Source organism: Crocodylus siamensis, chromosome 1 (genome assembly GCF_052110815.1).
Source record: "Crocodylus siamensis isolate JL-2025a chromosome 1, ASM5211081v1, whole genome shotgun sequence".
NCBI lineage: Eukaryota > Metazoa > Chordata > Crocodylia > Crocodylidae > Crocodylus > Crocodylus siamensis.
The window spans coordinates 146,667,663-146,678,795 of NC_143395.1; the positions used below are offsets into that span (position 1 = coordinate 146,667,663).

The 11,133-nt window shown below is 49.4% G+C and overlaps 1 protein-coding gene across 2 annotated transcripts in view; it reads right to left on the reverse strand.

Annotated features, from left to right (window-relative positions):
- SMYD3 (SET and MYND domain containing 3) overlaps positions 1 to 9,893 on the reverse strand; it is a 278,654-nt gene extending 268,761 nt beyond the window's left edge. Inside the window, exon 1 of one of the 2 annotated variants that reach the window (XM_090031507.1) lies at positions 9,520 to 9,893. In XM_090031507.1, the coding sequence (XP_089887633.1) occupies positions 9,520 to 9,683 (164 nt within the window). In that variant the 5' untranslated portion in view covers positions 9,684 to 9,893. The remainder of the gene's footprint in view (positions 1 to 9,519) is intronic. The other variant, XM_090031508.1, reaches the window with a different exon arrangement.
- Positions 9,894 to 11,133: the final 1,240 nt, after the last annotated feature.

Below are 11,133 nucleotides of genomic sequence, written 5' to 3' on the forward strand. Positions count from 1 at the left end.
GGGGAACAGCCTGTGGCTGCAGCTCCCACTCCTACTGTACCCGGCACACACAGAGACCAAGCAGGAGTCCCCTGAGCCCAGCATCCCACCCCAGCCAGGCAGCATCCCTTTATGGGCAGGGTGGCTGTATCCCATCCCACAGAGCTGCGCAGGCTGGCTGGGCCCCACCGCCAGTGCTGCTGGGCCCCCGCTGTGGCCCAAGTAATGGAGCCCTGGGGCAGCCCCCGCTCCCCGCCCAACACCAGCTCTCTATTTACTGTAAAAAAAAAAAAAAAGCGCAACATTAATGATTATTAATAGTATTAAGTATGTAGTGCATCCTGCCATGTATCCCCTCTGCCCCAGTTTTGTTTTTGTGGTGTGGCGGCACTCCGGCACCTTACAAGGTAGACATTGTGGTTTTCTTGGCACTCCGACCAAAAAATGTTGCCTACCCCTGCACTAGAGAATAGGCTGGCAAATTTAGGCCAACCTGGAATAGACTCCCCCCCAAGAAGTGGTACAAGCACCTACCTTTGGATACCTTCAAGAAATGTTTGGATACTTATCTTGCTGGGGTGATATGACCCCAGCTGACTTCCCGCCCTTTGGGTAGGGGGCTGGACCCGACGATCTCATGAGGTCCCTTCCAGCCCTAATGTCTATGAAATCTATCAAATCTATTTTCATGTAACCTTATGAATCTAGGAGCTGAGTAACATAAAAATCTAAAATTATAAAGCCGTAAGATATGACTTTCAACTGGCAGTTATTACAGTTCTTAATGCTCCAGATGCTATACATGACTTCTGATTATCTATCCCCAAAATAAATCCGGTATTAAACTAGATAAAATAATTATAGGTCTGAAAATAAAATGGAAGATCCAGTGGCACAGCTATGAAAAGCAGGAAACTAAGACTGGAAAAAAAGAAAACAGGCAGCCACAGCCTTTAAAGGAAGGAAACAGAAATGCTTTGGGCTTTTCATTGGGGACTGGAAAGCAGGTAAGAGGAGACAATACATTTCCAGAAAGCAACCAAAATGAGCACAAATACAATGGTGTCACCACTGCAACTTGCATTTAAATAAATTCAAAGTAATGCTTTTGGACAAAATGTGGATGAGAAAAGGCCTCAGTAAACCATGCCACGTGGCTTTCTCTGCAAAGGTTGGCAACATGTAGTGGCAGCCTGCAGCCTGGATCTGCTCCAGTAAGAGGCCCTATCTGGCATAGGGGATCAATGGCACAGAGATGCACTTTGCTGCCCACCACCTCCACAGTGCTTTCCTCCCTGCACTGCCAGTTGCTCCACCATGTTGGGGTTTAACCTTGTTGCAGAAGGGATGGGAATCAGTAGTGAAGGTGAGCACAGGCAGAGACTTGTGGAAGGGGCCTGGGCAACAAAAGGTCTCTGGCCCCTGATTAGATGATACATACATAATGGTGGAAGGAATTTTTACAAATTTGCACTTGTGAAATTCACAATGCATGCACCATCAAGTGTAAGAAATGGAATCCCTGCCCTCTGCTAAAGGCAAAATAATGGTCCTTGAACTCCACAGATATCAGTAAGGCAAAAGTCCTTGACTTCAGGAGGGCTGACTTCAATGAACTAAGAAGATTAGTAGGAGAGGCTTCAAGGAGATGGGGGTCCAAGACAGGTGGTTGATCCTCAAGGAGACAATCCTCTGGGCTCAAAGGGAGTCAGTCCCATTGCATACCAAGGGGGGCAGGAGTGCTAAAAAGCCCCCAAAGCTCGGCAAAGGCATCCAGGAATGCCTAAGGGCAAAAAAGGTGTAGAAGCAGTGGGGCTATCACCAAAGAGGATTACACCTCCATTGCTTGTGACTGCAGGGAGGCTGTTATGAAGGCCAAGGCAGAGATGGAGCTAGGGCTAGTGACCAGAATTAGGGATAACAAAAAGTCCTTTTTCAAATACATAGGGAGTAAGAAGGTGGCACTGGGTAATGCAGGGCTCCTACAGGACAGGCTTGGCAATCCGGTGACTGAAGCAAACGAAAAAGCTGACCTCTTTAACGGATTCTTTGCCTCCTTATTTCTGAATAGAACAGACCCAGGGGAGGCACCACCATGCCAAGGGTCAGGGATGACCTATTTAGGGAACTTTTGGAGGGGCTGGACGTATTTAAATCAGCAGGTCCAGATGCTCTTCACCTGAGGGTGCCGAGGGAATTGACAGGGGCACCTGGCACGGCTGTATGAGTGCTCATGGGGCTCTGGCAAGGTAGCAGAGGATTGGAAAAGGGCCATCGTGGTCCCCATTTACAAGAAAGGAAGGAAGGAGGACCCAGGCAATTATAGGCCAGTCAGTCTCACCTGAGTCCTTGGGAAAACCTTTGAGAAAATTATCAAGGAACACATCTGCAAGCGCCCAGCAGGGGAGGTAATGCTCAGGGGCAAACAACATGGATTCACAGAGGACAAATCCTGCCCAACTAACCTGGTTTCCTTTTATGATCAGGTCACAGAGTCCCTGGACAAGGGCATCAAGGTGGGTATCATCTTCCTGGATTTAAGAAGGTCTTCGACACCATTTCCGACCACATACTCTTAAAAACACTAGGCGACTGCAGCATCGATACTTACACAGTCAGATGGGTGGCAAATTGGCTAGACAGTCACACTCAGAGTGGTGGTGGATGGGTCGTTTTCGACCTAGAGGGATGTGGGCAATGGAGTTCCCCAGGGCTCGGTCCTGGGGCCTGTACTATTCCCTGATCTTTATCAGCAATCTGGATACAGGTGTGGAAAGCACATTGTCAAAATTCACTGACAATACTAAGATGTGGGGCAAGGTAGGCACGCTGGAGGGGAGGGACAGAACCCAGCTAGATCTAGACGGGTTACAGAGGTGGGTGGATGAAAATAGGATGGAATTCAACACAGACAACTGCAGGGTGCTGCATCTAGGGAGAAGGAACCAGCAACACACCTATTGGCTGTGAAACTCCCCTTCTTGTCAACACAGAGGCAGAAAGGGATCTTGGAGTCATTGTTGACTCCAGGATGAACATGAGCCACCAATGCAAGGAAGCAGTCAGTAAGGCTAATCGCACCTTGTCATGCATCTACAGATGCATCACAAACAGGTACAGGGAGGTGATCCTTCCCCTCTATGCGGTGTTGGTCAGGCTACAGTTGGAGTACTGCATTCAGTTCTGAGTGCTGCACTTCAAGAGGGATGTGGCTAGCTTTGAGAGGGTCCAGAGGAGGGCCACTTGCATGGTCAAGGGCCAGCAGGTCAGGCCCTACGAAGAGAGGCTAGAGGGCCTGAATCTATTCAGCCTCCACAAGAGAAGGCTGAGAGGGGATCTGGTGGCCGTTTATAAACTCACCGGGCTGGCCAGCAGAAATTGGGTGAAACTTTGTTCCCCTGGGCACCACTGGGGACAGCCACAAATTGTTAGAAAGAAGGTTCAGGCTGGATATCAGGAGGCATTACTTCACAGTTAGGACTGCCAGGCTCTGGAATGGACTCCCAAGGGAGGTGGTGCTCTCTCCTACCTTGGGGGTCTTCAAGAGGAAGCTAGATAGATATTTGGCTGGAGTGTTATGACGCCAGCACTTGCTCCTGTCCAGGGCAGGGGGTCGGACCTGATGATCCGTTTAGGTCCCCTCCAACCCTAAGCACTATGATACTATTATATCCTAAGATCTGCACGCCACTCTGGAAATCTATGGAGGCAGAGGCACCTGACCTCAGGTACCTCAACATTATTTCACGACTTTCCCACTTCACACTAGATGCTATATCCCAAAACTGCACAGCCCAAAGCAGAAATACTAACAGTGCTTACCTAGCTGTCCACCCTGAGGCGCACATGCATCTGCCATCACCAATGAGCCAGGCCAGGTTTCTGCAGACCTCAATACGGTGGTTTGCAGCTCCCAGCCGCCTGCCACAACCAGACTGGGCACTCGGCAGGCCCCTCCCACCTCCCACAGAGCCCAGGCTGCTTGCAGCAGGCAGCAGGGAAGCTGCAAGCAGCTGCACCGAGATCTGCAGTCCCGGCCTGGCTCACTGCTGGCAGCAGGTGCACATGCGCCTCTGGGCGCATGGCAGAGGAGCTACCAGGGACCTGATTCTCATAGCAGCACAGCCCAGGTCCTTCTCTGCCATCTGCCCCAAGGCAGATGTGCCAAGCAAAGTGCCTTCACATGCCATGCTCAGGCACATGTGCCACAGGCTGCCGACTCCTGCTGTAGACTTTAGCAAGTCTTTGGCTATTTACATATGGCGTGTTAGACTTAGATAATATTTACTTGCAGTTATCTATTTAAAGTTAAGAGAGGAAGAAATGGCAAATCAGGAAAAGAGTCACACAGAAGAGAAGATTTTGGACTGTTGGGCAAAACCAGTTAAGCTACACTGGTTGATCTTGGGACACCCTGAGCCAGTCCTGTGCTTTTGTATTGGTTAGATATGGATTTGCTGCAGAGACCACTTTATGCTGTTGACTAAAATAGGTATGTTTCCTGGGTGACAAACAAGGTGTATTTCTATATAAATGATTCAATGGGATAACAGGCAAATGTATATATCCATTAACCTTACTTACGATAGCTTTATTTAGCAAGCTCCATAAGTTCCACTAAAAATTGGGGAAGAAAGAACAGGTCCATCTCCAAAGACTTACTCACTAGCCAGGAACCCTCATTTTTTGCCAGAATGCCCATCAGCAGGTTAACCAAGATCAGTGCCTTTTTGAAACTTTATCTCTGCTACTTAGTGTTTTCCCTGACAAGCTGGCCACCTGTTACAGATCTTTAAGACTCAGTAATTTTAAGATTGTTTTCTTTCTGTGTTAATGATTGTTACTCTTTTAGATTAATATTTCATTATTTTTAAATCAGCATCTTGAATTGCTATTAAAATTTACTTGAATCTGTTTCTCTGTTTCTGGCTTTACTGGGGCAGACTTCAAGCCTTTCTTGGCCCCCAAACTTATCTTCTGATTAACAAGGCAGAGAAAACAAGCCTACAAGGGTGATGCTCCTTTTTTTCCCGTGTGCCATCTACTGGAACTGGGACTCCTATGCTCAAAGAAGAAGGTATGATTTATCCCATAGGATTTTCCAGTTTCTTCCCCATCAGGTTTAGAAGCATAGCATACCTTCCATACACTATTACTGAGTGCAACTAAACTCAGGTCATTTTCTGTGCTAGTGGTATCATTTATAACCGGGGTGGGCAAAATACAGCCTGCAGGCTTAATCCATCTTACCAAGGGATTTTATCTGTGGTGGGTCCCTCAGCCGTGCCAGGCACAGGTACAGGAGGCGGCCTGGGCCGCGACATCTGCAGCTGGTCCAGCTGCCACCATGTGCACAATAGGACTGGGGTGAAATGGCAGCTGGATTCAGCTGCTGGTGGCAATGGCTCCTTCTGGCTGCCACTGCCAACATTGCTGCCTCTGCCAGACCCAGCCCCACTGCCCAGGTCCAGCCCATATGCCCCACATGCATCATTGGAGGTGCTGGACAGAGCAGACACACAGGTAGAGTCTCCATGGAGACCAGCCCGGGACCCATGCAGACAGGGTGTGCTCAGCTGAGCAGATGCAATGGGACCGCAGGAAGGCAAGGAGCAGTGCCCAGGAGCAGGATGGGCACCTGGGGCCAGGACCATGGGATGGTGACAGTGCAAGTGTGGGGCCAGGACCCAGGGCAGAACCCCTATCTGCTTCCTGCATGTCCCTGCAACAGGCAAGGGCTTACAGGAAGTGGTTCTCCATGGAGACTCTACACGTCCACCCACCTGCTCCATCCGGCACCCACAGCAGTAGGTGCAAGGCAGATGGGCCCAGCTCTAGGCCCAGCCGATAGGATCAACTGCCCCCCCCAGGCAACCCTCTCCAGCCCACAACAGCTCACCAAGACTCCAAGTGGCCTTCCAGCCCAAATAATTCCCTACCCCTTGTTTATATACTATACAGAATACAAATCCTCAAGTAGCACCATCCTGAGCAAGATTTTCATTATGTTCCCAGGTTATTCCACCAGAGGGCAAAGGGTATCTGTCCTCTGCGATTTACACAATTCTGAAAACAAGTGCAAAACTGAATTACAATTTCATTCCTTGATGTTGACTGCACATTCATACACACACACACACACACACATATGTGCCTGTCTATCTTGGGAAATTACATCAGCTAGAACACTAACTAATGCAGTGTTTTAATCACTCAGTGCAAACAAAACGTTAGGTTTAACATCCTGCTAGCTAGTTCCAATGTTGTTAATGCTGACCACTTTCCCCAAACTGAAAGCATATACATACAGAGTAACTGTTCTTCAAGAACATTAACTTTATTTGAAATCTGGAAACTTCCAGTGCTTTGGAAGCCTGATATCCACAGCACTGACAGCTCAAGCATTTTCAATAAGTTTCCACTAGAACAGCAGAGACCAACCTCTCTGGCAGGTATGCCACAATGTGAGCCCTAGACCCCCCTCCAGTGTCACTCCAATCCCCTTCCCTTGTCCAACCCGCTGTTCTGCTTTCAGCTTCCTACCCAACCTGCCATGCACCATATACAGAGGCTCCATGCCACTTGTGGCATGCATGCCACGTGTAGAGCACCTCTGCACTAAAACATACTCTGTCTGTCATTTCAGAAACTAACCACAAAAAAAGACAGGCAGCAGAACTATAACACTGCTGTCACCCATGACTTCCTGTCAGAGTCAGGTTGAGTAAATCTATGGTCGTACAGCTAGGAGAATCCTAGTTGATGTGATGTCCAAGATACACCACTTGCTCCTACACAAAGCACTACAGGAGATTTTCTGTTAAACAACAGGAGGAGGAACATGCAATAGATGCCCCACTCACACCACATTTAAAGTATCAGCAGAGAATGGAGAAGTGTCATACTGCTAAATTTTGACAAAAAGCAACTATCCAGGAACAAAGATTAATCAAGACAGGTCCTACTTCTCAAAACAGCAGGAGGCACTTTTCAGTGCAGAACAAGTTAACTCTTCTTGGGAAAGTGGCATGGCTATTTATCTTAGAGTCAACAAACTATCACCCATTAAAAAGCCTCCATTTCTCCAGCAGCTTATTCTGCTATAGTCACATTATGTTACATGTCCATTCAAGCCTAGAATGCAAGTGTATTAAACTCTAGAGCTAAAACCTAACTCACGAGGGTACCATGCCTTCCAACAGAATTTCTCAACTCTCCATCCTGATTTCCCAGTTAGAACATGTATACTGATCAAGTTTATTTTTCAGTTTCTTCAATATGACATACATTTTCAAAAACAAGTAAGAATTCTGAGTGCCTTAACCTCCAAGTGCTGAATCTAAGCCACCTTCAAGGGACCTAATTTTCAGAGGCTGAGTACCAACACCACCACTATCATCACTTTGAAAAAAGTCAGACCTCCTTTAGGGTGTTCAAAGTCCCACCATGTCTCCGAAATGTCAGACCTGTCAAATTGCCCCTGTCAATTTTAGGCCTTCTACAGCTGTCTTGTGATTTGAGAAAAGCAGCATGAGAGCCACTATGATCCAGCAGGCAAGGCTTGGGCCTGCCCCCACCTGGAATCAATAAGACACGGATCAAAGTAGGGCAAGGTCTCTGTAGTGCATAGATTTATTAAGGTTCCTTCCTGAGAGGGCTAAAGTGGGCCTAAAGGTTTGGCCTTTCAGGGCAGAGAGACATTTTGATGATGTTAACTTGGGAACCTGATTTGACAATGAACTCAGCACATTTACCTAAAGAGGATTCCAGGGCTGAGGCCTGCATTTACAGTCTCTAATAGACAAACAGGAATTAAGGTACTATCCAGCCTAAGCAAAAGCAGAATAATATCTACACCTTGGAAAATACCCTGGCATCAATAAACTGTTTCTCAAGCCATCAAATCTACTGAGAACACCCTCCATGTCAGGGTAGTTTCCAAATTTCAGCAACTGATGATTCCAGCAACCCTAAGTCTTTTCACTGGCCTCAGGGCATGAGCAACTAGGCAATTTTTAAGTGTTGCTATTATACTCAAATCCAGAAAACATTTTTTTAAAGAAAAATAAGATAAGTGTATGTAGTGAACACAAAGAAATTCACAAAAAAGATACAAAATGACTGACATCCTTGGTTTGCAGAAGGTAGGATAGATTTGTACTTTATAGACTAACCAAAGTAGATCTGCACACACACACGTATCTACTATGTTTAGGCTATAAGGTAAAAATCTATCGATTGATCAGTAGATATATCAATTGATCGATCAGTAGATCAGTTAATAGATATATATCTATCCATCTACTGATTGATCTATAGATATATACCTTTTGTTAGATCAATTGATTAATCAACAGATCAATAGATAGATTTGTACCTTATAGCCTAACCATAGCAGAGAGTGAATGAGCGAGTGTGTCTACTTTGGTCAGGCCATAGGTACAAATCTACCCTGCTTTCTACACACCAAAGATGTCAGTGATTGTGTCTTTTTTTTTTTCCCCCAAATATGCTGTATTTTAATACATATTATGAAAATCGCACAAGCTTTTGCAAGCTTATTTTGGTTCGTCTATAAAGTGCAAATCTATCCTGCCCTCTGCTTGACTTCAGACTAACACTTAACTACACCTCTCTATCCTTTGGTGAGTTCCATACCTCATCCCTTTTTATTACTTTATTTCTAGATCTGCCACCATCCAAATACAGGCAGGCAACATGGGGGACCAGCATCAGAAATCATCAGCCAGCAATGTAATTAGGGTGGAGCGACAGCAGGGTTGGGATGGGGTGGGGTGAACACATTGTGTGCCAGCTTGCCCATGTGTGTGGCAGCTCCCATGGGCATCCAGCTTACACCTCTGTCATCAGCACACGTTGAAGGTCCACCACAACAAGAAGGCTCCCCCAGGGCCAAAAGCATCTTTCCACCCCCTGCTCCCTTACTCCCACCCTATGGTGGATCTCAGGTGCAGATGGTCTGACACCACACGCAGGGGCTGTAGCAACAGCCTCATCTGACAGCTGCTGCCCCTCCCTGGTGCTGACAGTGACTGGGCACAGGCACTCATGGCCAGACACAGGCATGGGCAAACCAGGTCCAGAAAGTAAATGATAATAAATCGGACAACAAAAATTATTCTCTGTGGCAAAGGGGGACGGGATACTAAAAGTTCACCAACAGGAAATCTAGGTAGGCACTCACACACACAAAGGCACAGAAGTGGGCACGGGCACTCAAACCCAAAACCATGCGACCACGAGGGCACATACATGGGAACACACACACGTGGCCACATGTAGGTACAGGCACAAGCACGCGCGCACACACACACGGACACGGACACGGACACGGACGAGGCGGGTGGGCAGGCATACACGCAGCCCCGGGGACCGGCCGGCCATTGTGGGGGGAGGAGGAGCACGCCAGGCCCGGCCCCTCTTCCGTGCGGGCGGGCTGGCGGGGGGACCCGCCCACCGCGGGGCGGGAGCCGGGAGCGGAGCCTCCCTCAGCCCACCCCGGCGCGGCGCGGCCCATACCTGCGCAAGCAGCGCTCGCAGAGACGGCCGCGCTGGGGGCCGGCGGCAATGGCGGCGAAGGGCTGGGCGCGATACAGCAGCTCCCCGGGCCGCAGCTCCCGCCGCGCGCGCAACCCGCAGCCCCGGCCCGGGCTCGGCGCCTTCTCCACGCTGTGCCGCTCCATCTGCGCGCGGAGCAGTTTTCCTTCCGCGCCTCCGTCCCACGTGACTGCTCCGCTGGCTCCGGCGGCGCCATGTTTAGTGCGGGCAGGGCCGCCCCGCCCTACCACACCAACCTGCTAATAAACACGCACTACCGAAGTTGGTGATGGCCACGCGGGCAACACGTGTGGGTTAGTCTCCACCCCCGAGCCACGCGTTGCCTGTTGTCCTTCCACCCGTGTCCCAGGGTAGCTGGGGTGCTGATAACACCTGCGTGACTCAGCTTAGCTTAGAAAATTTTAAAAAATAATCTGGAATAGCTTCAGTCAGCACTGGCAGCCCCGTGGGAACCCTGTGTCACTCACCACTGTTTTTACTCTTCTCTAATAAAGCTTTTCTTCGGGTGCAGATGAAAGTGACAATTTCCCCCCAATTTGGCCCCGGAAAGCAGTTTAGAGCCATGGCCCAACACAAGTGCAAGGCTGCATATGGCTTCAAGAATGGCTTATCTGGTGAAAATCTGACCCCTCCTTGCATGAGGCAGGGGTTTTCAACCTGGTTTAATAAGTGTACCCCCGGCTAAAGGGTACTAACGTGTGCCCCCGGCGGCCGAACGTGGAGTGGAGGCAGCGGGGAGTGGTGGATGGTGGTGGCCGCCCCCCACCCACATCCACCAGGTGGGCCTGTGCAGCCCACAGAGCAGCACTGCTGCTCTTACCCGGCCCCAGCCCTGCCCCGGGAGGCAGTGGTGCGGGGTGGTGGGTGTCAGCACTCTGTCCTTGCCCACCCCTAGGGCCTAGTCATGTATCCCTGGGGCCTTCCCAAGTACCCCTGCAGGTACGTGTACCCCCGGTTGACAACCCCTGGCATGAGGTACCAAATAAAGAGTTTCAAAATTTAGAGTCTTCTGTAACTTGTGTCTGCAGAGCTCCCAGCTTGCAGCTGTTTGCAGAAAAGGAAGGGGAAGAGAGCAGGGGGATTTCAGTCGGGGGGTTTCAGCCCCACCCAGAGCATGGGGGGTATATTGGAGCTCCCCCACACTCTTCAGCACCAGCTCAGGAGCCCCAAAAATGAGCTCCTTCCACTGCCTTTCCCCTCCCCCGTTCTGAAAACAGGAGCACTGTCAGAGAGCTGGGGCTGTAGTGAGAGAGCTTTGATTTCAGATGTAAATAGGTAAGGTGGACATCACTGAGCCTGCACAGGAAAGCTGACATCACAGCCTGCACAGTAAGAGTTGCCATCTGAAGGTCCCAGGAAAAGCAACCTTTTGAGTGTCTGGCCTAGTTTCCCAGCTTGGGCATGTGCAGTGGTGAGAGGGTTTGTGGCAGGAAAGATGAGCGTCTGTTCTGAGGTAAAGGTGAGCCCCGGGGTATGATTGACAGATGAATGTATCTTGTGACAAAGGGGTACAGCAGGGACAGTGTGTGGCGTGGGATGGCGGGTGTGATCTGAGGTGTTTAGTGTGGGGCTGTG